At 39.3% G+C, this 26,310-nt stretch overlaps 1 protein-coding gene across 4 annotated transcripts; it reads left to right on the top strand.

The window, feature by feature from the left end:
* The first annotated feature begins 32 nt into the window (after positions 1-32).
* On the top strand, positions 33-25,140 carry ldah (lipid droplet associated hydrolase). Of its 4 annotated transcripts, none has more exons than XR_015852909.1 (9): positions 33-103; positions 2,421-2,559; positions 3,962-4,096; positions 9,171-9,340; positions 14,836-15,076; positions 16,961-17,043; positions 17,909-18,002; positions 21,768-22,354; positions 24,496-25,140. XR_015852909.1 is itself a non-coding variant. In XM_088354838.1 (9 exons), exons 2-9 carry the CDS (start codon positions 2,421-2,423, stop codon positions 22,207-22,209), a joined length of 1,077 nt encoding a protein of 358 aa, XP_088210964.1. In that variant the 5' UTR covers positions 33-103; the 3' UTR covers positions 22,210-22,224. The 4 variants fall into 4 exon arrangements, 3 of the variants coding, with proteins under 3 accessions (XP_088210964.1, XP_088210966.1, XP_088210965.1); XM_088354838.1 differs by lacking the exon at positions 24,496-25,140 and having other exon boundaries at positions 21,768-21,952; positions 22,180-22,224; XM_088354840.1 differs by lacking the exon at positions 21,768-22,354 and having other exon boundaries at positions 24,496-25,131.
* Positions 25,141-26,310: the final 1,170 nt, after the last annotated feature.

A 26,310-nucleotide genomic window follows, 5' to 3' on the forward strand; every position in this document is an offset into this window, starting at 1 on the left:
AAAGAAACATGATTGGACGTAAATTCACCAATCAGGGTTCAGGAAAAGAATAAGCAGGAAGTAATTTTCCACTGAAAACAAATGTCTCTCGCACTAGTAAGAGGTAATGTACTTCTCTATTAACGTTTTAGTTTGATTTAATATTTTTTGATCACTTCATATAAACATATCTTTAGAAATATAGAAATAACATACATATACGTTGTCTTCACATGGTTGTGTCAATGGGGCAGTGTAGTTTATTTCAGAATTGTTTTTCAATAATATTTTGCAGTTTGAATGCAAACTTCAACTTCATTTTTTTGGTGCCTTGATTTGTATTGTCATTTTTTTCATTTCCTTTTTTTTTAACATACCTCAGATAAATCACAACAAGTGTGATAAACATTTCAGTGTTGGGGAATATCTATCACTGAGGTCACCAACCTATTTCAAGTTTAGAGTTTCTTTGTGTTACTTATTAGTGCAAAGTGGACACAGTAACAACATACTGTATCATGTTATTACTATGTTGTTACTATGTTAGCAACGGGTTAATTATTGGAAGTACGGTTAATTTGACTCAGCCAAGTACTAAACAAATAATTTCACTTGAAAATTACAATGACCCGGCACTGGTGAGTTATTTTTAGAACAGGGCCACAGGCACCTCAGCTGTCCTTACTGCCCCTGATCTGTCATGAAGTCATTTTCAAAGTCCAGACTTAATTTTTTAAAAGTGGTAACCTTCGTTTTCCTATAGTCCATCCATTGATCACATTTGTTCTTGAATTGGGTCTCCTGTATTCTTCTTCGAAATGTCGTTCTCTTCATTACAAGTAATTCCTCCGCAATGCAAACCCACTGTTCCACAGCAGGATGCTTTTGTTTCTACCGTAGTCTTGTTATTGTTTTTTTTTTTGCTTTTTATCACGAAAACTTTTACTAGGTGCTCATATTTTTTCTGCAATTTCTCTTCTGTAAGATTCCCCAAACCGACCACCTTGAATGCTTTGGGCATCCCATATCCCACAATTGTATTTAAAGGGATAGTGTATAATATTAAGTGCCTGCTAGTGGTACAAACAATGTTTATTCAGTAAAAACACACAAAATATCATACCAATTTAAATTTCTATGTAAAAACAAAAAAACAAAACCATTAGTCGAGTACCTTTTATTTCTTTTACATGAGTGAATCCCTACTTAGTAGTGGCCGCTATGTTTGTCTGGCATCTAGCTTCTACGCAGTGATCATTGGGCCATAGTTTTTATTTGCATTAGCAGTGTCTGAAACTCATGACAAAAAGTTACCAGACACCACCAGAGAAGACAACTCTGAAAAGTTGCCTGCCGGGCCATAAAGTTGTCTGCCCCATTTTTTACAACTTGCAACACAATAAGACGACTAATCGCAAAAAAGTATTAAGGGTTGATAATCAGAATATATAACAGAACAACACTTTAAAATTAAGTTGATTATAAATCTACTTATAACATTCATTGGATGTATATGACATCACTGTTTTCCATCTGCCATCAGTATGTACCTGTTTTTACTCATCTCCGTTCATGCGATGTTTGCGTCGCCTGCTACAAGCCACGTGAACTTCTCTTTCCACGATGCTTTTAATGTACGTTTACGTTTTGTAGCGTCATCAATTTTGTTAGCTTCTTTTGAATCTTTCTTCTGGGGCTGAGGTTTTGGCTTGATTCCTGGTAAGGATATGTCAAGAGTGTGCAGTTTCCTCATGCGTGAGAAGATAAGTAAGACATTGTGGTTCAGCCTTTAAGCAAATGTATTCCTCAACAGCAAGCAAACAAGAACACAGCTCCATTCAATCCAACGTGGAAACGATTTTTTTTTTCTTGAAAAAGTTGTCGGCCACCCGGGCAGTGACGTTTTGTAAGTTGTACGCCTGATGTAAAAGATGCACGTCCCGGGCGTCTGGACAGACGTTATTTCAGACACTAGCATTAGACAACATTGCCCTCTAGTGGTCAAATATTACACACAGGGGCTTTAAAGTATAATCTGTCCCAGTAATCTTGTATCCTTTGACAGAGCCAAAAGATATGCATGTGGTCAACGTCTACTTCTCCACATGCTCTCCAGCATGCATGCTAAACAGACTAAAATCTTTTCCTTATTTTGGGCGTAATAAAGAATCTGACCACGTTTTTCCAATTGAATTCTCTCCAAATCCTGGAGCAGGTGGATGTGCACTTTAATTTCATTTTGACGACCTTAGTTAATCATTTAGAAGTGGACCAGAACTAGAGCAGCTTGTGCATTTTTATCGTATCTCCTTCAACGTGGAGCTAACCTTTTGTACCCTGCTTTCATTCTTGACAAGTCATCTGAGTTAAGACACGGTGATGACATTTGTCTCCAAAATATCTGAATGAAATTTGATTATTTTCTCCCTTTCCAAGTATAGATGGAAAACGATGTTACAGAAAGAAAAGAAACAGCACAGACGGATTTCATCTATTGCTATGGAGCCATCACAGAGGTTCTAACTTGTGGTCCTCCTGACTTGCACACTGGACACAAAGTGTTAATTTTAGTTATTCCTGGTGAGTAGTAAGAATTATCAACGTTATTGCGTGTCATTCGTGTTAGCAGCCTTCTTATTAGGATGACGGGGAAAAAAAAGTATTTCCTTTTTATTTCATGGTTTGTATGGCTGCTTAAAATCCTTGAAATTTTTAAAACTTATGGTTGTGTTTTCAAATTTTAAAAATGGGCTTGCATTTTGGGTAAAGTGCTTGCAACTGCTTCGAATTGTTGATATGTTTCGCACTAGTCTGACTTGATATATCACATTTTAAATAAAAGAAGTCTGAATACAAATTACGCCGATATTGCTCTCTGGTGGCATCGCTTTGCTATTGCATTTCTTCTTCCCACGTGATTAACGGCGGCCAACATTAGTTTTTATGGCGTTATCCTATGAAATGTCATTGCGGGTCCTGCCTAAAGAAGGGTATGCTACACCTAAACAGAAGCGAAATGTGTATTAGTGCAAGAATTATGTATCAATAATGGACACTTATTATGGGCCATACAAAACAAATAAGGCAGCATTTTCGAATCTGTAAATTATAATGGTAACAAATTTCAACAACTGAAAACGCAAGGCCACATATAACATATATGTTTACCCAACACCTATATGAAGAGATATTTGTTCAAAAAATGTGCACAAACGCATTCACAATTTACTCAAGATCTAAAATTCATGTCTTGATAAATGCACACGCAAGATAAAAAAACAATTATGTAAACCGCAGATATACTCGTTGATGGCAAAATACTGTACATGATTCTCACTGGATTTCTTCTTTTTTTGATACTGGAGAAATTGGAAAATTTGCTTTTACAGTCCTTAAAAGTGCTTGAATTTGGTCACGGAAAAGGTATACGAACCCTGTTACTTGTAAGTTTTTCACCTTTAATTAAATATACTCGAGCTGAAATTTATTTCTGGCATTGAATGTTATTCTTGTTTAGTCTATGGGGTACAAATTAATTTGTATAAAGGTAGGGAATGATTGTATGGTCAGACAGGTATCTGACCCCGGAACGGTTTACGTTTTTGACCGTCACACCGCTGGGCTAGGACGCTACACCAAGCTCTTCTGTTGACTATTCCTTGGACTTGTGTTTCTGTTGTATTCAGCGTTTGAAGGACATTAAGTAGAATAAAGATCATTGTTTGAGCTAACCAGAAGACCTCTAAAAGCATTATTACTTACAGATCACTGCATATCAACAATACATATCCCCAGTCGCTTCAGGAAACATCTAGCCATGCTGTAAGGGCATCAGCGTAACTCTACCTAGCATATAGATACCTCAGTAGTTCTGCACAGAGCAGAACACCTTTAATACTCGAAATTTGGCACATTCCTTTCTGTTTAAAAATGCATGAGGATTTGCATTGACCATTTCATTTGTCTCTTTGTTTTTTTCTAGGTAACCCTGGTTTAGTAGGCTTTTACAGAACCTTCGTACAAACACTTAGTAATCATTTTGGAGGCCACTATCCAGTGTGGGCCGTAAGCCATGCGGGGCACTGTGTGCCGCCGGCATCCATGGACATGCTGGAAGGTAAAATCATTCTTTGTTCATAGTGTTAAATATTTGGTTTCTCAATGGTTGGAAATTCGCAGTTGAAAATCCCAGCTTACTGGCTAGTCAATGCATGAAATATTATTTGGTACATTCCTGCTGACTCTTTGAATTTTTTTTTGACTCGGAGAGCCATGAAAGCAAAATATTTGGATTTTTTTTTTCTCAGTGAAGTCCGTTTTGTTTCACTGTGTTGTTTGATGATTAAATAAATATATAGAACATTGTTATGTTTGAGCCTTTCACACACTCACAAGACTGCACAGGATTACAATTACACCATCGCCTGATCTTAAACCAACAGGCGGGCAAAGAAAAACTCAACATCAGCGTGAGGAAAAAATAAACCTTGAGAAGGGGCCTCACAAGTGGGAATCCCCCTTCCAGGATGGCCAGGGTGTAATAGATTTAGCATTGGGTAACAGTAAACAAACATAGTGAACATAAAAATAAAAGAGAACAATAGGTAACATTGTCCAGAACGTGCATGACAGCAACAATGCCTCAGGCCTGTAACATAGTCCAAAAAGTCCATAACAGCAACGACGCAGCTTCCCATCTCTGCCGGCTGGTCGATGTACAATAACATTAATGTATAACTATTTAGAGCACAGGTGTCATACTCACAGCTTGTGGGCCACATCACGCTCCGTGTACAGTTATATCCGGCCTATGAAACAATTTCATAAGAACCACTATAATGGCCCGGCTGATTACTCTCAAACTGCTGATCCTTTAATGCAGCACCTCAGCTGCCTTGCCACAGCAAAACTTCCCCGAAACTTTCTCGCATCAATCTAGTTAGCTAGAGACCTGACAGGCACAGCCACTTTGAAAACTATCTATTGACAAACAACACGTCGGCCAGTTGAAAAACAAGACTGACAGGTTCATTAACAGCTTCTATCTATCACGATGTAACGGAAGGCTAAACGGAGAAAAGCAGGGTGACTTTTATGTTGCTGTGCATGGTAAACGCAAATGGTAATCCCTTACAATGTCCAAGAGAAAAGTTGATTCTAAAAACTGCATTTCAAAGGTGATTGGATGCTGAATATATGGTTCTTGTCATTACCCGTCAACCCGTTTGTCTTCTTTGTGGAGCTAATGTGGGCGTAATTAAGCAATATAATGTAAAACGGCACTACGAGAGAAAACATCCAGATAAGATGGAAAACCTGAATGCAAAGCAGAAGTTAGAGGTAAAGAAAAATATAAAGATCCAGCAGATGGTTTTTCACCAAAGCAACATCCCAAAGCACACATTTTATTTACATTTCAATTGTTTTGTTTTTTATATATTTTGAATTTGTATAGTTTTGACAGGAAACATTTTTATGGAGTGTTTTAAGTTATTTAATGTTCAATTTTGTTTATTCTGAAATAAAATTCTTGTCTTTTTTTGAATGAATATTAATGTTAAAAACACAAATGTTCTTATATTTTGAATCAGTCTAGTTTTTACAACAGATATTTTTGTGGAGAGCAAAGTATGTTATTTAATTTGAGGTTGTTTTTCTTAAATTCTGGAAAACTTTATCTGTTGGTTTTCAATTCATATTTATGTTAGAAAAAAAAGTCAAGTTTTAGTGCATTTAATACATTTTTTTTATTCTGTTCAACCCGCGACCAGAGGTATGGTTTGGTTATGGCCCTCAGTGCAATAGAGTTTCACCCCCCTGATTTAGAATAATTAAAACTAGGGCTGCAGCAACTAATCAATACAATCGATTATTAATAGCGTTGGCAACTAATTAGTTCATGGATTTTTTTATATAACGTGATTAATAAGCCACTAAGTACCTTAAATCAATGCAAATGAGACTGCACGCAATCTCGTTGTTAGTCCAGCAGAAGGCGCCAAGAACGTTTTTCATAGTAAAGTTTTATGGTAAAGTTTTCGTAAATTATTTTAAAATATGTTCTATTGAACATTGCATCATTAAAAACAAAATTGGCAAGACAGCTTCAACTTTTTATTGTTTGACTTTCACCGTGAAACAAAGTTAACAATTTTTAAGGGAACAGAAAAAAAATCAGACAGTAAGTAATTAAAATAAAGTCAAAATAAAAATGATAATGACATGTTTAACTTTAAACAAGGGACAGATTATTAAGCATATTGCATATCATTTTCATATTCGAAATGTTTATCATATTCGTGCCTTTGAGGAGTGACTGCAAGATAAGAGTGGTGATGCGTATGAAAGGTATAAAGTGAAGAAAAGGTTGGTAAAAGCGGTAGTGGAAGCAGCGAAAAGGAAAGCAAATTATGAGTGGTGTCAAAAGATAGAAGGGAACCTTGAGGAAAGGAGAAAAGTGTTCTGGAAAGAAGTGAAAAGAGTAAGAAAGTGAAAGATAAGGACGGTAGATTCCTGGTTAACGGTAGTGCAGTCATGACGATGGGCAGTATTATGAGGAGTTGCTAAATGTGGAGGATGGGAGAGAAGTGAGACCCGATGCGATCGGTTGTAACGTGACAAAGCCCGAAACATGGGAGGTGTAAAAGGCAGTGAAAGAAATGAAAGGGGGGAAGGCGCCTGGGTTGGATGGTTGTACTGTTGAATGCTTGAAAAAAGGTGACAGGGTTATTATTGACTGGTTAGTACGCTTGTTGAATGTATGCTTATTAAGTGGTGTGGTTCCTGTTGATTGGTGTAGTGCAGGGGTGGCCAACCCGGTCCTCAAGAGCCGCATGTCCTGCATGTTTTTGGAGTTTCTCTGTTCAAATACAGGTGATCCCAATCACCTGTGTCATTATCAAGCTCCCGCACAGCTTGCAAACAATCTTAAAATTTGCATCACCTGAGAAACCTCCAAAACATGCAGGACATGCGGCTCTTGAGGACCGGGTTGGCCACCCCTGGTGTAGTGCATGTGTGGCATGTGTCATTGTTTAAGGTTAAAGGTGATAAGTATGAATGTAGCAATTCGAGAGGTATCAGTTTGTTGTGTGTTCCGGGTAAGCTGTATGGAAGAGTCTTGATTAAGAGAGTGATAGGAAGAACGGATGAGGTGGTGATGGAGGAGCATAGTGGTTTCAGGAAAGGAAGAGGACGTGTGAATCAGGTGTTTACAGTAGGACAAGTGTGTGTGAGAAAAATTTTGCAAGATAAGGATGTTTATTTGGCCTTCATGGACTTGGGAAAAAGCGTATGACAGAGTTGATAGAGAGACATTGTGGAAGGTGATGGTAATTTATGGAGTGGGTGAGTATGAGTATGGATGTCAAAAGGGGACTGTATGAGTCTGATTGTGCCGACTGTGTTGTATAGTGCAGAGACTTGGAGCCTAAACGCAGATTTGAGAAGGAAATTAAATGTTTTTGAGAGGAAGTGTGAGGAGTATGTTAGGAGTGACAAGATTGGATATATTGAGAAATGAAATTGTGAGAGACCGAAGTGGAGTAGTAGTGGAACTAAGCAAGCGTGTGGATAAGAGAGTACTCTTATGGTTTGGGCACATGGAGAGGATGGATGAGGAGCGAACGTTGAGAGGATCTTCAGAGCAGAAGTAAATGGAAGGAGACCGAGAGGAAGGCCGCGATTGACGTGGATAGATAGTGCTATGAGTGCACTGCAGGAAAGAGGTCTAAATATAATGGAAGCTCGAGCTCTTGTTGGTGATAGGAATGAGTGGAGAGGGGTATTGTGAAACGATAGTGGGATGTTTGGACGCATTCTAAGGGATGGGCAGGGCACCCGTACGATGCGGCAGGGGTAAACCAGTGAAAGCTGTCGGTTCCTGCTGTTGAACAGAAGAGTGTGTTGTGTCACCCTGACCCGAGTGACATGGCTGCTTTCTTGTGTCCCGTTTCATCTGGAGGGACGAAAGCTCGACCAATTTGGGTGCCAAAGTGCGTAACTTGTTTGGGTGTTTGGGCATTTGGCATGGCCATGGTCCAAAAATGTTTGTGTATGTTTTTTTCTACTTTTCTCCTTTTTTATTTTCTTTGTTTTGGTATGTGTTTGTATTGCTGTCGGTCACCCCTCTTGAGGGACATGACCAGGGTAGATAGATGGATAGATTATCATATTCAAATATTTAATTAAAAAAATTGTTGACAACATTTTGAAAAGTAAGTTTACATTTTTGATGTATATATTCTTTGTGGATACAATTTTATGCTACACATAAAATGGAATGCATATCTCTTTCTTAGTATTTGTTTTGTATGGTAAGTCCAATTATAATACGGTATTTGGATCAGATGGTAGGAAAAGGGTATCTTACATACGTTGAGGTATATAGCATCCATTTGTATGTATTTTTGTTTATTGTTAAGTTGTTTGACACACACTTAAACTTTTAAAATTATTTTATATTACAGAATATTCTGTTGTTTTTTGCACAATTTATTTGTCCAAAAGTTCAATATTAAAAATAAAGAGGAGGGATTTAAAGATGTCTTTCAGAAATGCGATTCATCCGTCAAACGGGAAACATGATCGACCAATTCATCGATTATGGAAATAATGGTTAGTTGCAACCCCAATTTAAACCACTTAAAGACTTCACCATTGCGCGTAATGAGATACAGTATAGGTCATCATTAGTAAAAGCCACTGAGGCATTTGTTTATACAAATATATATTTGATGATGTTGAATGCAGTTTGTGTCCGATATGTAAAGAATAAATGCTCTCACTAAGGCACATATTTTCAAAGGGGATTTTGGTCAAATTTGGATGAAAATCCGGAAACTGCTTGATTAAATCAAATACAGGTTGGAAACATGTAAAAAAATATTCCACATTTATGAGGTTGGCCACACATTGATCATCTCTTGGATGACATTATAGGCGACTTATAAATGATTCAATTGGAAAGCTGTGGAATGTAGTTGGTTACACTCCGACCAAAAATAATGACATTTTGTGCACAATTCTAAGAAATCTAATTGTCTTGTCTCTTGGATTTAAATATGAAAGTCATTGAATGTAGTGTGATTGTAATTTCCACTTTTATAGCGACAGTATAGCAATACCTATGTGTATTTCTTCATTCTTTTCTCAAAATTGAGTTGTTTGAGATTCTGGATTTGTTTTTACAGATGCCCACTCAGCAGTGGAACTGGACACGTTTGGTCTGAACGGTCAGATAGAACACAAGCTGACCTTCATAAGGAGGCATATCCCAAAAACGACCAACCTCATTCTAATTGGACACTCTATTGGCTGCTACATCATTCTAGAAATAATGAAGAGGGATCCTGGTCTTAAGGTTTGGCATGTTTTAAGAATATTCAGTGTTGATTGGTATGTACTGCACACCTCAGTGGTCGAGTTCAATAAACAATATGTGAAAGGTACCCAGTTTCCATAGAAAACATCTTGAGTGGCAAAAACATTTTATTTACCATCTATTTTCCAGGCTAAGCAAGTATACTTTAGTTCCAAATATTTTCAACCCTTCAATAATCAAGGACACTTCTTTGTAATGAAATGCCCCTTAAGTATTACAAAATTATTTTACAATCACTGACCTCACACCGGGCAGCACGGCAGCGCAGTTCTGAGGTCATGAGTTCGAGCCTCCTGTGTGGAGTTTGCATGTTCTCCCCGTACTTTCGTGGGTTTCCTCCGGGCACTCCAGTATCCTCCAACATTCCAAAAACGTGCATGTTAGATTAATTGGCCGGTCCAAATTGTCCCTTGGTGTGAATGAGCGAGCGAATTGTCTGTCGCTGTCAGTGGCTGGCAACCAGTTCATGGTGTCCCCTGCCCACTGCCCGAAGATAGCTGGGATGGGCTCCAGCACCCCCGCGACCCTACTCAGGATAAGTGGTGCAGATAATGGATGGATGGACCTCACACCAATCAATTACCAATCTTATACACAGTGGTCAAAAGTCTCTCAAAAATGTACGTTTTTCGCTTGGGCTGTAACGAAAAGCAAGTAGGGCAGAGATAGTCTACCTTATCCGGCAACCCTGTTTTGACCCTCACCCCCCCCCCCCCTTAACAACCCCCCCCCCCCCCCCATCTTACCTTTTTCTTATTTATCTTACTTATCTTACTTTCCCTTTTGGATATATGCTTGGCTAATGTCTACAATCACAAAGAATTTATTAATCTGGATTTCAACTTTTTTTTTTAATGATTACTATGAGACGCACAAAATCCCAAAGTACATCCAGAAGGACCCAGGATCACTGTAGGTTGCCTGCCTGCCAAAGAAGCGACAAAGACAAAGGAACAAGTGAAAGCAGAAGCTGGGCTACCAGATGCTAGACTAATGTAGCTACCGCAGAGACCGCTGCTCCCGTGCATCCACCCAAGATTTATCTTTTTTTTTTTTTTTTTTAAGTGACCACATGATATTGGTGGAGACAAAACAAAAATTGCTTGATATTGATGGTACCATCACCACCTTCTATGCCAAATGTACATCTTTCGGCGCAGTTTCTCTGAAGAAAAATGTAAGCGTCTTATCAGCATGATTGGGTTGTGAGAGCTTTATTTATTTGGCTTCGTGCTGTCCGCTGCCAACATTTTTAACATTTGCATACTAAATGTGAACAAAACGTTCTGGTACTGAGAACTCCACTGCCCCCTAATGTAGTGGAGGGAAAATGTATTTTATTCTGGGAAAATTAAAAGAAAATGTTCCTCTAGTTCAAATTCCCCCCAATGAAAAATCCTCGCGCCCCCCAGGAGGTCCACCCCACTATTTGAGAACCACCGCACTAGATAATGTTTATAAACACAGACCTTTCTGTACTTAAGTCAAGTCAAGTCATTTTTATTTGTATAGCCCTAAACACGAAGAGTCTCAAAGGGCTTCACAGATTATTACACTATATTACACATATTTTTCAGCCGACGAGAAGAGTAGGTTTTTCATATGCTATGGAGTAGAAGTGAGTTTTAAGCTTAGATTTAAACATTTCCACTGAGGTTGCAGATCGGATCTCTGGCGGAAGAGCATTTCACAGCACCGGTGCCCAGATGGAGAACGCTCTCGAACCAGCAGAACACTTCTTTGCTCTTGGGATCACCAGAAGACCGGCACTCTCAGATCGTAGGCTTAGGACCGGGACATAGGGGGAAATCAGATCTGAAAGATATGAGGGAGCAAGTCCATGTATGAATTTGTATAATACTAAGAGAACCTTGAAATCACATCTAAGGCTAACTGGGAGCCAATGCAGGTTAGCCAAAATCGGTGTTATGTGATCGTACTTTTTTGTCCTAGTTAAAAGCCTCGCTGCGGCATTTTGTACCAGCTGAAGAGACTTGATTCTAGACTTCGGGAGACCAGAGAGTAGTGCATTACAGTAATTGAGACGGGAGGTAACAAACGCATGAATTATAATTTCCGCATCCGACTGAGACAGTATTGAACGGATTTTAGCAATGTTACGAAGATGGAAGAAAGCGGTTCTAGTAATTTTCTTTACATGCGTTTCAAAGGATAGATCAGGGTCAAATATGACACCTAAATTTTTAACTGAGTCACTCTGTGTGATGTGACATTTGTCAATGTTCACAGCAGTTTTTGAGAATAAGTCACGGCATTTAGATGGACCAATGACTAACATTTCGGTCTTTTCAGAGTTAAGACGCAAGAAATTGAGTGACATCCACTCTTTTATCTCAATGAGGCAGGCCTCCAAATTTCCACAGTTTAGTGTGGGAGATTCCTAGATATAGTTGAGTGTCGTCTGCGTAGCAGTGGAAGCTGATATTGTACTTGCGAATAATATCACCTAATGGAAGCATGTAAATGCTGAAAAGAAGGGGGCCAAGCACTGAACCCTGCGGAACACTACAGGTAACATTAAAGGGCTCAGATGTCATTTCGCCATATTTAACACAGTGCATCCTATCTGAGAGGTAGGATCTGAACCACGAGAGGACGGTTCCTGAGAGACCAATCCATTTTTCCAACCGTTTTAGTAGGAAACTGTGGTGCACTGTGTCAAAAGCAGAACTAAGATCCAGCAGCAGCAAAAGTGATGAAGTGCCAGAATCCATTGCCAGTAGGAGATCATTTGTTACCTTGATCAGGGCTGTCTCAGTAGAGTGGTTAGCCCTGAATCCTGATTGCATAGATTCAAAAAGGTTATTCTCGGATATGAAATCATTCAGCTGCTGTGCCACTACTTTTTCAAGTACTTTAGAAAGGAAAGGTAGGTTTGACACAGGTCTATAATTACATAAGATTTCTGGATCAAGGTTGGGTCGTTTCAGTGTGGGTTTAATAACGGCGGACTTAAAAGCTGCTGGAACTACACCTGAGGAGAGTGATATGTTTATAATATTTAGAACTGAAGGTCCAAGGACGCCAAAAAGACTTTTAATAAGTGAACCTGGGAGCGGATCGAACTGGCAAGTTGTCGGTTTGGCCGCATTCACCACCTGTTTGAGATCATCAAGTGACAGTTCACTAAAACTGGACAATTTCCCTGGACAGCCACCCTGTCGTGCATCTGTAGATTTCAGCCCTTTAATATGTGTGGTATTAATAATGTCTTTAGCAATTTCTTCCTGTATGCATTGAATCTTCTTAGTAAAGAAGACCATTAAGTCATGAGCAGAGTGCGTCGAACTATCTGCGATAGTCTGTTGCCTTGTAAGCGATGCTACAGTGTCATAAAGGACTTTGGGATTGTTCTTTTGAGACGCAATCACCTTCGAAAGGTAGGCCGATTTTGCAGAGGCAAGGGCCGCTTTATACTTTAACAAGCTGTCACACCTGGTCTGGTGGAAAACCTCAAGCTTGGTAGCGCGCCATTTTCTTTCCAATTTCCTGCATTCTTGTTTAAGGGTTCTAGTTTCATCAGTAAACCAAGGCGTGCGTCTTTTAGGACGTGATTTAAGCTTTATGGGCACTATTGAATCCAGGACACTAGTCAGGGTAGTATTGAACTCGTTCATGAGTGAGTCAATGGAGCCATGGTATGAAGGAAAGGACGCAACTGCTCCAGGAAGGAGTTCAAAGAGCTCAGAAACTGTGCCAGTGCTTATATTGCGTCCAGTGAATCCTTCAGTTTTTTTGGTACTACATTTAGCTAGCACCTCAAATGTAACTAAATAATGATCCGAAATAACTGTAGTACACGATAGCACCGTCATGTTTGAGGTTGAAACTCCTCGAGTCAGAACCAAGTCGAGCGTGTTTCCATCTTTATGGGTTGGCAAATCAACCAGTTGATTAAAACCAAATGCATCAATTATAGACTGAAACACAAGAGTGAGTGAACTGAGTGGGGAGTTCATATGAATGTCAAAGTCCCCCATAATTATAATTTTGTCTGCATAGGTTACTAGTTCAGACAAAAGTTCAGCAAATTCGTCTAAGAAAGTTGTGTATGGTCCTGGTGCGCGATAGATATTTATCACATAAATTGACAATGGAGAGAACCTCATAACAAGAGCCTCGAACGACTTGTGATAATTAGAGGTACGAGGAGTAAATTTAAGCGTTTTTTCATAAATGAGCGCGACCCTTTTTCAACGTGCGTGCTACATGGCTACTCGCGTAGTCTGGGGGTGAAGCATAATTTAGCACTAAATACTCATCCAGGCGTAACCAAGTTTCACAAAGACCGATACAGTTAAGTTTATAATCACGAATCATGTTATCAACAAGTAAAGCTTTAGGAGCAGGCTATCTAATATTTAAAAGACCAAATTTTAGCTTTGCTGAATCATTTGACTTAGCTGAAGTCTTTGTAGTCTTTGTAGAGATCGTCACAAGATGTCGCCGTTGTCGTCGTTCGTGAGCGTTGAGTTTAAAGCGTCGGTTGTCCGGCAAGGAATGAATGGTGAAATTAGTCGCATCCTCGCGTCCTTCTTGCTCCTTCGACTTCGCACGCTTCACACATCTACCCGCACGGCAACCACGCTTCTGTTTTCTGTCTTTACGGCTCCGTTGTCGTCGTTTATTAGGAGGAATAGTTGTCCACAAAGATGCCGGATCTCTTTGAAGTTCATTCGGTATATCATAGGCGGTGTAAAAAGTTCCCGAAAAGTCGAAATTTAGACGCCCACCCAACCGAATAAGTTCGTCCCTACTGTAAGTATTTTTGGCCACGCATGTGTCCAAAAAAGAAAGCAAAAAAGACGAAAACGGTAATAAATAAAAGATTAGCTGGAGAGCAACTAGCCGCAGCATCAAGCGTTTGGCCCTGACGACCCAGGCAGGTGGTTAAGGGATCCATGGAACGTCTCATCTCTTCTCATCTCATTAGCTGCACCGCTTATCCTCAGTAGGGTCGCGGGGGTGCTGGAGCCCATCCCAGCAATCATCGGGCAGTGGGCAGAGGACACCCTGAACTGGTTGCCAGCCAATCGCAGGGCACACAGGGACAGACAACTCGCTCGCTCATTCACACCTAGGGACAATTTGGACTGGCCAATCCACCTGAAATGCATGTCTTTGGAATGTGGGAGGAAACCGGAGTGCCCAAAGAAAACCCACGCAAGCACGGGGAGAACATACAAACACACACAGGAGGTTCCCAAGACCTTAGAACTGTGCCGCACACGCGCTAACCACTGCGCTGCCGTGCTGCTCATTCCATGGAACGTGAAAGATAAATAAAAAAAAGATGTTGTCCTATGGACAAAAAAGACAATTCTAATTTCTAAATCCCACTGAACAAAACTTTTTTTTGCAGAGGTTGAGCAATTCGCAACTGGTCTGCATTTATCAGTGCCCTGGTCTGTTTTTTCCCAAGTATACCAAGCTTCCTTTTTCCCCCCTTCCAGATTCTGAAGGCCATCATGCTGTTCCCAACTATTGAACATATGGCGCTGACTCCCCAGGGGAAGCTCCTTACTCCTGTGCTGTGTCACCTACGGTATGTGGCCTACCTGCCTATCTTCCTGCTCTCTCTACTGCCAGAGACACTCAAACGCAGTCTGGTTGAAATGGCTCTTGCTGGCTGTGGCTCTCTGGATCGCTTTGTTGTCCAACCAACGGTGGGCTTACTCAGTGGCGACCCTGCAGGTCAGTCTCCATTAAGTGTGCTACACATAAAAAAACTCAGTCTGCAGAACAGAGTCACAAATCGGATCATTTATTTGGATCAGTAAAGAAAATAAGAATATTAAAATTACAGGAAAACTACTGTAAATTCTGGATTACAGAGCACACTTGATTACAAGAAGCATGCTTTAATTCAGGGCGAACCTGTTATGAAAATAGCACATCGGTCCTAGGTCATTGTGATTTTCTGGTTGGATTATTTTTTTCATTAGTTTACTGAGTCCATCACTATTTTTATAATTAACCAAGTAACATAGTAAGAGCATAGTGATAAAATGATAAGTTGTTTTTTTAGAAATTCAAATAAATAAATTTCAGTTCATGGGCTTCATGGACAAAAAAATGTATTCAAGTATTGATAATTATGTTTAAGCAATCAAAGAGAGTAGAATGAGCATCTATTTGTGTATTTAACAAATGTATTTTTTCATATTTTTATTGATTTATTTTACAGGAAAATTCAACAAGCTAAATTTTAATTTTGGGGTTTTATAAAGCAAATGAGCAAAATATGTGCAGTTTTTTTAGCTAGCCATCTGGCTAGTTTTTTAGCTTTGTAGATGGCTATCTTCCAACATTTGTATCTATTCAGCAAGCTATCTAGCTAGATTTTTAAATTTTTTTGCCTGTTATCCAGCTAACATTCTACCTTTTTCGTGAGTTATCGAGGTAAATTTTGGCCTCCTGTCTTGCTAGCAAGCTAGCTTTTTTTTAGCTTTCTATCTGATCACTCGCAACTAGTGGCCAGAGTTAATCACTAAAGTAACAGACCACCTGGAAACAATTGTAACGCAAATAGAACCAAAACCCCATGTGTCAAACCCCTGAGACAATGCTGAAAGAAGCACAAGAAAAAAAAGAGCTGCATTGCATCAAACAATGACTTGCAGTTGTAATAACTCCACTGGAAGTCGCCAAAGCCAGGTGCCAATCTAAAAGCACCCACTTGTAGCTGTATTTGCTGAATACCACTAATCAACCAGAGAACATTGAAGAAACCCACCCCAAATTTATTTTACTCACAATAAAAGTAACTGAAATGCTGTTTAAAGTAATATGAAAAAATGATAAGTTTTAATTCCTCCGAATCTAGCAGCATATTCAGGTAAACATTTTATAAACTTTTAAATCGTTAAATCAATCATTTAAAATAGTGATTGTATGCTACTTTTTCACCTTCCAGTCTGCATGGGGTTAAATAAACCTTAGTGGAAATTAATTCAATTGTTTTGTTTTTTTTCGTCCTTTTTTTTTTTATTACAAATGCACAATTGATAAACGCCTCAAGAAATTCAATCTGAGTGAACAAAACACTACAACACCATAATCATTTTATCATCAAATTTTACGTCCTTGAACCATAATCTAATTGTGAGCCCCTGAAAAGACCACCAGCCCCCCAGCTAAAGTACACATTTCATGACATTAATTTACTAGTCGGGCCCCAGTGAGAGTGTTTTTTTTCCTGCCATGTGGGCCCCAAGTTAAAATGAGTTTGACACCCCTAACCTAAACAAAGTTAACTTAAACAAAACGTGATTAAATAATTAAAGGAACATCAATCCCCAATCATTATGTCCTACATAATCACAATTTATGCAGCTTAAGTGCTCTCACTTTAAAAATTCAAATACAGTTGTAGTTTTTAACATTTGAAATAGAGGGTGAAAAAAATATTTAATTGCCTTAGGGAATTACAATGTTGCCATCTTTTGTCCACTGAAAATTACATCACAGTTGTTCAGGGTTAAGAGAAGGACCAATCACGACTCTGTTTAAAACCCCATGTGAGCTATGATTGTCTCTGCCTCAGCCTTGGCAAACTTTTTTTGTCCCTTTTTGCAGCAAATGCTTTATATCTAGCGGGGCAGGAAATGCGGAAAGTTCTGGAAAGAGATGACGTGACCATAAAAAAAAATCTAGACAAGGTGAGCATGTTCCAGTCTATAAATTGTGCTGTTTTCAATGTTTATGGTTGGGGTCTGGAACCTATGTTTTTTTTCATAGGTACAAATGGCTCGGAGATATAATCATACTCACGCTAATTTCATCGATAGCGTTCCAATTCTAGTGCGCACAAGGTCAATGTAGCACTAACTAAAGCAATGGTTCGGTCCAGTATATAAAGGGCATACTCCCCACTACAGTTTAATGTCAAATTTTCACAACAAAAGACCCTCTTTTGGCTATACGGTGCTAAGGAATTCTTTATATGGAAGCCCATTAAACAATTTAAGTTCACTGTTGACACACTTTATAAAGAAAACCCACAGAAAAACTGTAAACACCCAGAAACGCCAACCAAGCACGCAGAGCAATTTGAATGGGTGAGCTGTAGCGGTGGGCGAAGCTCTGCACATAGTGCACTTCTCTCTGCCCAGCACCGTCCGCACCGAATGTAAATTCGTCAGTTTCCTCATTTGCAGTATTTCGTGACCTCTTTAAAAAAGAACTCGGCTTGCACCTTGTTTTGAAACCATTATTAATGAAATCAATTAAGGTCAAAATGAGCGTCAACGGTCTTAATTAAATGTGGGAGGGAAACAAGTTTATAGTTAATAGGCTTTTATTTCGTACATTTTATCAGATTATGCAGAGGCACACGTCAAATAAAATGTGAGCTTAAGCGGTTTTGCTGAAATTAGTTTCAGAATATATAGTATGGCTCCCTCAAAAAAAAAAAAAAATCAAAATATTTTGTTATTGTAGCTCTTTGGGTCAAAAAGGTTCCCGACCCCAGTTTTCAGAATTTTCTAAAGGTGATATTTCACATGTGTTTTTTCCTTGTTATAGCTTCTATTTTATTACGGAGCAACTGACCATTGGTGCCCTGTGCAATATTACAACAAGATCAAAAAGGACTTCCCAACTGGAGATATCAAACTTTGTGAGAATGGATTTCGTCATGCTTTTGTTTTGGATGCGGGGAGAGAAGTCGCAAAAATGGTCGCCAGTTGGATCCAGACTGATGTGAAGATATGACATCTGATCTTACTTTTAAGGATGATCTAGACTATTTATAAATCTTTACTGTCAATGTTGTGTAGACCCTCTTTTAGCCTACGTCCAGTGTGGCGTCCCAATCAAAGCTGGAGGCATATTAATACTTGCGCTGGTTAGAAGCCAGAGGAAAAGAACAATTTTGTAGCTTCTAGTTGTAGTCATGTTGTGTGTTTTTATGCCAGAATTGGAGAAAAAACATTCATGAGCGCAAATTGAAGTTTTACAGGATCCCAGAAGACCCTCCGGTTAAAAAAAGAGAAGAGAGGCACTTATCAAAAATGCTCTGGTTGCTTTTTACACTTCATATTTATATTTATTCACATTCTGACAATGATTGTTTCTATCGAGTTCCTATTACTTGTTATATCGGCAAAGTATCTTGTTATTTTCTTAGCTTCAGCTAGCTGTTAACGTGTAGTCTAAGTGCCAAGTCGAAAATAAAAACAGACATGCATTGCAAACAATCCTTGGGTGTACAATAAAAAATAAATAAAATAAATTAAACAAAAAAACAAAAACATGAATAATAATTGTATCTAATAAATTACTTGGATTGTATTCCCAACAATTGTGTGCAAAGTGTGCCTGTTTTTATCTGTAATCATAACAGTGTTTACATGGCTGTTTTGGATCTTAGGCTGCATGCTAACAGTTAGCTGAAGCTAAAAAAAAATAAGATGCTTTGCTGATATGATAAGTAATATGGACTCGATGGCAACAATCATAAATGTTTAATTTTTCTTACCAGATATGAAGTGTGCACTGCAAACCAAAACATTTTTGATGAGTGCCTCGGTCAAATCTTTTAGCTTTAATGCATTTACCACAACTCTCTTCTTTTTCTTTTATCAGGAGTGTTTGCGGGAATCCTGTAAGACTTCAATCTACAATCACTCACAGATTTTTTCAGATTTGGCACACAAACACATAACATGACAACATCCGGCAGCAACGACAGCGTTCCTGTCCTATGTATTCTAACCAGCGCAAATATTATTTTGCCTCCAGGTTAAGCCCTGCCCACTGGGTACGTCATAGTGTTTACTCACAAATCAAAGGGTCTATATATTTTACTTTTTATTTATTTTTTTCTTTAAAACGAACGTTTTGTAATATTTGACCAGGATATGTCGCTGTACTATGTAGTGTAACTGAAAACGAGTGCTTAAGCAAGAATACGGACTCTTCCTTTGTTAACAGAGGAACGCAAGAAAATATAACACAAAAATCTGTTTTTGGTGCAATTAATCTTTCATTTCTGACACGCTATGAAAATAGTTCCTGATCATTTAAAGGAGTTTATTATCTTGAAACCGGGTTTATTGATCAGTACTTTCATTATTGCTATCGAATTTCTTGCACCCCCTTTGCTAAGACTGCAAGTGCTTGTGTCAACAATGTACTTTATTCTTTCGTTTGATCAAATTTTCCTTGTCATGTAAATAACGTAAAACTGGAGTTATTTATGTGTGTCTGCTATTTTACTTCTGGACCAACCAATTGTTATCAATAGCAAAATTTATCAATTAAAGCTAAGATAAAATATGTTTAGAGTATTGCTTTCCTAATGATAAATGCTAGCCTCAATATGAGGCTATTTTGAATTAATTCATGTAGGAAACTGTAAGCACTAAGCTGCTAGCTGAATCGGTAACCACTGAATTCGATTCTGAACCAAATAGATATAATTTAAAGAGATGTTTGCGACACAAAAATAAAAGTCACATATGTAATTTGCAGATACATTTGTGATTCTGCAAACTACATGTATCACACTGGATTTTCTTTTTGAATCCTACTGGGAAAATTAGCCCTGCAAGTCCTTAAGAAGAGCTGGAGTTTGGCCATTAAAAAGATATTCGAACCCTGAATAATGTATGTTTGTTGCTGACACTTTATAATAAAAACCCACACAATAACTGAACATTTCGAAATACCAGAAGAGCAATATGGGTGAGCAGTAGGGGTGAGTGGAGCTATGCCCCCAGCGCAAGCACTCCCTTCTTTGCCCCATCTGGGCCGAAAGTAAATACGGAAATATATTTGCAGAATTTTGTGACATTTTTACAAAAGAACTTTGCCCGCCCCTTGAAACCATTATTCATGACAAAAATTAGGGTCACAATGAGCCTCAACGCTATTAGTAACTGAGACAAATTGTTAATTTATGTTCTGTGTATTCATTTTTCATGTTATCAAACACAGTGAAATAAAATGCGCTGAAGAATTCACTTTTGTCTGCAGAGCGGGTTTTGCAGTTTTGTTAAATTAAGTCTTAAAATACATGGTATAGCTCTCTCCAGAAAAAAAAAATCAAAATATTTTGCTTTTATGGCTCTTCGCGTGAAAACGGTTCCCACCCTGTGCGGGAGGATAAATCTCACCGGGATTGCGATCACTTCAATAGCGATAGTAGAGTGGGTGACAGTCCCTGTGAGAAAAACTAAAGCTTAAGCGGCTATAAAGGCCATTCATGGTATTTGGGCTGGGGTATTGACACTTTGGCAAAGAGGCACATTGGAACTGGACTTTTTCACTCCTCGAATGTATGGATTGCAAGATGTGCCTGCAAAGTTTAATGAGTATTCACGAATCTTTGGACCCAAATCTGAGGTCCTTTCTCAAGGCGTCTTTTTAACTGAAATGGGATTTGGAGCTTCTAACCCAGTTGAAGGTCTGTACCGTGGCGAGTCGGTGGTCTGAGTCAACCACGGCCTTTTGAAGATCACTGAAGTCTTTTGGAGTAAAGGCTACACCGCAAACACACATAAAATGAATAATAACTGAAAAGGATGCCTTACATTGTTTGTTCAATCTAAAATTGTACAAAAACAAAAAATAGATCATACATGTCAAGTCAAGTCATTTTTATTATTATAGCTCTTAATCGCAAAGAATCTCAAAGGGCTTCACAGGTTATTGCACGGACTATTTTTTCAGACTATTATTACACCATCCCCTGATCTGGAACCAACATGAGGGCAAGGAAAAACTCAAAAACCTCGACATGAGGAAAATAAAGAAACCTTGAGAAGGGACCACACATGTGGCATCCCTCTTCCAGAAATACCAGACAGCAAATGATGTTGCAATCACAAATAATACAGAGATATTGTCCACGAAAAATATAGGTTATTCATATGCTATAGAGTACTTGTTGCACATTCTAGATGCCAGAACTCCCGATGAAATAACTCATGCAAATGAAATTATCATAACATTTACTCAACCTTGATCTTGAAAAATAACACTAATGAAGGTTTTCCATGAGAATCCCTCTACTCAGCCCTGCAATGAAATTAAGTGATCTGCATTTATATAGCGTTTTTCAAGTCAACGACTTCCCAAAGCGCTTTACAATGTGCTCCACATTTCCCAATAGCGGCCTTGCAGCCATGTAAGGCGCTAACCTGCTTATTGGGGGTATTAGGGATTCAGTGTCTTACCCAAGGACACTTCGACATGTAACACGGACAGGCCGGGTTTCGAACTGGGATCCCTTGATCCCAAGACGAGCGCTTTACCTCCTGAGCTACTGCCGCCCCCAATCACAAATAATACAGAGATATTGTCCTCGAAAAGTATAGGTTATTCATATGCTATAGAGTAGACGTGTGTTTTAAGCTTAGATTTAAACATTTCCACTCAGGTTGCAGATCGGATCTCGGGAAAGAACATTCCACAGCACCGGTGCCCGGAGGGAGAATGCTCTCGAACCAGCGGAACACTTCTTGGCTCTTGGGATCACCAGAAGACCGGCGCTCTCAGAACGAAGGCTTCGGACCGGAACATAGGGGGAAATCAGATCTGAAAGATATGAGGGAGCAAGTCCATGTATGATTTTGTATATACATGTGTTGATTCACTCCTTCCGGTGTTTTCTTTGCATAAAATGAAGCCAATAACTTGACCATTGTTATTACACTCCTAGTTATTTAAAAATGGTGTCCGTAACTTCAAAATTATTCCACTTGCTGACGCCATCTTCTGGCTGAAATCATCACTGTTTTATTGTTTTGAGTACTGTGAGGTTTTTGCTTTCCTGTGTTTGGGTCCACCAGAAAATCACAACATTATCGCCCGACCATTAAAAGACCCAGCGGAAGTGCCCCGGCTACAAGGAGAGACTTCGGTCGTTCCGGCTCCCTGCCCCGGCTACTGGGAGAGTCCTCGGTCGCTTTGGGTGCATTCCCCAGCTGCAATGAGCGTCCCTGGCAGCTGGGTGGCATAGAAGAGGTAGAGCGCTCGTCTTGGGATCAAGAGATCGCAGGATCAATTCCTGGCTCCTCCGCGTTATATGTCGAAGGGTCCTTGGGCAAGACACTGAATACCTAATGCCCCCAATAAGCAGGTCGGCGCCTTGCATGGCTGCATGGCCGCTATTGGTGTGTGAGTGTGTGTGAATAGGTAAGTGTGAAGCACATTGTTAAGCGCTTTGGAAGATCTTCATTGACTTGAAAAGCGCTATATAAATGCAGACCAATTACAATTTCAGCTCCCTGCCCTAGTTGCAAGGAGGGGTCCAGCTGCTTGGTCTCCCTGTTCCAGCAAAGACTTTCAGTGGTCCTGTTGCTTCAGCCTCTGTAATTTTCTTTTTCTTTTGGCTCGAAGTTGGCCCTTAAGAGGAGACTATGTTAGGGTCTGGTGTGCCTCTGTCTTCCAGAGAACACCTATTAAGTTTGTAATTTGTACAGGTGAGTCAAATCACCCCACCTGTCCCCTATAGCGTCACCCATCATTAGGCTAATTACAGCACTCGGCGTTGGGTGATTTTCACCATCTACGTTTTTCCAGTCCGTTTGTTTCTTTATTGAGCATTTTTGTGATCAAATACACTCATTGAGTACAAGGAGGTTTTCCTTCATTTGGGTCTACCTGCAAAATCACAACATAATCTGTCTGTCCAAGTGCTATCAGCCGTCTCTAAATCAAAGATGGAATGCACTCTGCTTTGAAGCATAGCATTAAAGGAAGTTCAAATTTTGCTTATTTTTCTGCTCTTTATACATCCAGTACTTTTCGTATTGAACTCAATTGTTACCCAAAACCGAAAGAGCCCTTTCCGTGTTTGTAGTGTGACATAGTCATGCTGCACGTGCATTTTTGATGCAGAATGGCAGAATTCTTGTCAGTTCATAGCAGCCTATAGACACAAATAGATCATAGACAGGAACCGCTGAGAATGTATGCGCTAGCAGCAAGACAGCAACTTTATTTTAGTCATCAAAGTCAACAACAACAAAAAAAATTTTGATGGGCACAGGATTTCTTCCTTTGGAGGGAATGGGAGAATTGAAAAATTGTGCTTAAATTTGGTCTTGAAAAAGGTGTTGAACCCTAAAAACAGTCCCTCTGCTTTTCTTGACCTGTGCATCAATAGCATTGGCGTTTATTATGTAAATGTACCTAAAATAGCTTGTCAAATTCATCTTGCAATTGCATGTTTCTCCAAAATCCAAAATATTGACTAAAACCGCATGTATTCAATTGTATTTTACTGTGATTGCAAAAAAAAAGCTTTGTAGTTCACAGATTTCCGCTATTACTAGGTATTTTTTGAACATAACCTCCAAAATAAATGAGGGCTCATTGTATCATTCTCTCATTACTCTATGATAGTAATGTCCCAGCTGCACTCAAGACCGCAGCGTGGCATTTAAACAAAAACTAAATATTACTGCATTTAAAAAAACATGGTACAGTTCCTAATGAAAGCTTCACATCTGTGTAGGGTAAATTGCTTTAAATTATATGTATTTAATTCAAAATCTAATTTGTTATCTGCCAGCAGGTAGAGCTCACTGTTTCCCACCCAAAATAATTTGACATTGCCTCATATTGTATCTGGCTTTAATCATGAAGGAAGCAATACTCTAGACATATTTTAATTTTAGCTTTAAATGATAAATTTTTGCCCTGCGATTGGCTGGCAATCAGTTCAGGGTGTCCCCTGCCCACTGCCCAATGATTGCTGGGATGGGCTCCAGCACCCCTGCGACCCTACTGAGGATAAGTGGTGCAGCTGATGAGATGAGATGAGATGATAAATTTGTCAGTTTATTGATATGGACAATAATCGACCGGTCCAAAAGGAAAATGGAGACACACAAGTAAATAGTACATGTGTTCGATACTAAAAAACTACATTTATTTACCTGACAAGTGAAAATTGAACCACACAAAAGCATAAAAGGACACTGCTGACACAAGCCCTCGTAGTCTTAGAAAAATGGGAACGGGGAAGGAAATTTGGTATCAATAATGAAATGATTGATCCATAAACTGAATTATTTTTTTTAGCATGTCCAAAATGAAATATTATTTGCCCCTGTACCAAAACAGTCAGTTGTGATATATTTTCTTGGTTTATCTCACAGGAACTCAAAGGCATCTCAAAGTTTGTTGAGAAGGACGGCGGATCAGAGGATGCCGACCTTCGGCTTTCAGGTCTGGGCCTTGTCGGGTCTCAGCCTTCAGAAGGACAAAGGCCACCCCGTTCTGTGAGCCTTGGCGTGATAGCTGGTGTTGAGCGTGATTGCAACCCAGAAGCAAGGGAGTTTGAGGAGTGCATGTTGTTTTATAGGTGGGGGGCGGGGTGTGACTTCAACTTGATTGGTCAACCCCAGGCCAACCCATCCCTTAGAGGAGTTCAGTAACTTCCTGCAAGTGGAGTCGGGTGGCGGCATTTCTCCTACATCTGCATTCCTACCTTGCCTCCAACAATATTTACGAACATTTCCAGTCTGTATTTTGCCCCCTCCACAGCACAGACACAGCAATCATTAAGATGACCAATGACCTGCTTTCTGTTAAATCAGTGTTCTCATTCTTCTTGATCTCGCTGCAACTTTCAATCTCCACACCATCCTCCTTTTAAACAGACTCCACGACCTGAGCAAAAGAGATACATGGTTCACCACCTATCTGCCTGCTCGCTTACAGTTTGCTCAAATAAAATAATTCAGATGTAATTACTCCGCAATATCTCACATGCGTCTGTCTTCTTCTACTTGGCATTATTTTGCGGAATTGTTGCTCTACCTCTCAATAAACACCAATGCAACTTGCTTCATCCTGTCTTACTGTTTATCTACTTCTTGCTATTCACAAAAATAAAACAGAAATTCTATTGATTTGTATCAAGACCATGTTATCCAAAACGCACAGATGTCTCCTTCCTCTTGAAAATTACTCTTATTTTCTCTTTCCCTAAGGCAGGAACCTTTGTCCCAGAGATCAATATTTACAAAATATTTAGATTTTTTGGGGGAGAGCGATAGCCATACGATTTATTTTAAGACACACTTGAGCAAAACCTACAAACACGCTCTCCAGCCAAAAGCGCATTTTATCTCACTGTGTGACGTTGGATGATTTGATAAAATTAGCCAGAGAATGTGTTCCATGTCAACAAATATAGAAATTTAAACTCGTCTCCCTCCCAGTTACTTAAGATCAATGAGGCTCATTTTCACCTTAATTATTTTTCTTGCAAAAAATGGTTTCAAGAGGAGGTGCAAGCAGAGCTCTCTTATAAAAATGTCACAAAAAAACTGCAAACAAAAAGCTAACAGAATAGTGTCCCCTCAGTGCAGTGGACGCTTGTGAGAGTGAGGGGAACGAGCTGTGGGCAGATATCCAGCCACACCTACCCCTGACCCAATCAGATTGCTCTGTGTGCTTGGCTGGCGTTTTTTTGTGTTTACAGTTTGTTTCGGGGGGTTTTATCTTGAAGTATTTCAACAGTGAACATACAATATTTATTTAAAGATCTTCCATACAAAGGATTTCTGAGCAACATGCAGTCAAAACGGGCTATGTTGATGTGAACCGTGACTGTAGACTGTAGTCAAAACTGTGATCTTTATGTGCAGGACCGAAATGTTTGGATTATTCGTGTTGTTCCGGCAATGCACATGCCAAATTAGGTTTGGAACGCTGCTAAGAAAATTAGCAATAGTAGTATTTTATTTTCGAGCCATTTCTGCTTTGCAAGCACCAGGTTCCTGATCCCTGCCCTAAGGTAAAGAAAAAAATATATTTTCTTTGCTAGTTTTATTTTTATGTGAGTACTTAACCCGCCCTGTAGTCTTTTGGATACAACGACCCGCCACTGTGTTGTTAATAAACTCATAAAAATCCTGTAGAGCTGGGGCTTGGGTTGGGGCTTTAAACCAGTTTTATTGTCCCAA

This window comes from Urocampus carinirostris, chromosome 15 (assembly GCF_059441175.1).
Source record: "Urocampus carinirostris isolate Australia breed hairy pipefish chromosome 15, RoL_Ucar_1.0, whole genome shotgun sequence".
In the NCBI taxonomy this organism is placed as follows: domain Eukaryota; kingdom Metazoa; phylum Chordata; class Actinopteri; order Syngnathiformes; family Syngnathidae; genus Urocampus; species Urocampus carinirostris.

Bases quoted from the DNA above. Each gene is read 5' to 3' on its own strand.
- ldah (XM_088354838.1), top strand. From the start codon at position 2,421: ATGGAAAACGATGTTACAGAAAGAAAAGAAACAGCACAGACGGATTTC. The intron at 9,341-14,835 runs GTTTGGCATGTT...CCCCCCTTCCAG, and splicing joins AGAGGGATCCTGGTCTTAAG to ATTCTGAAGGCCATCATGCT. The intron at 18,003-21,767 runs GTGAGAATGGAT...ATTTCCACTCAG, and splicing joins AACTGGAGATATCAAACTTT to GTTGCAGATCGGATCTCGGG.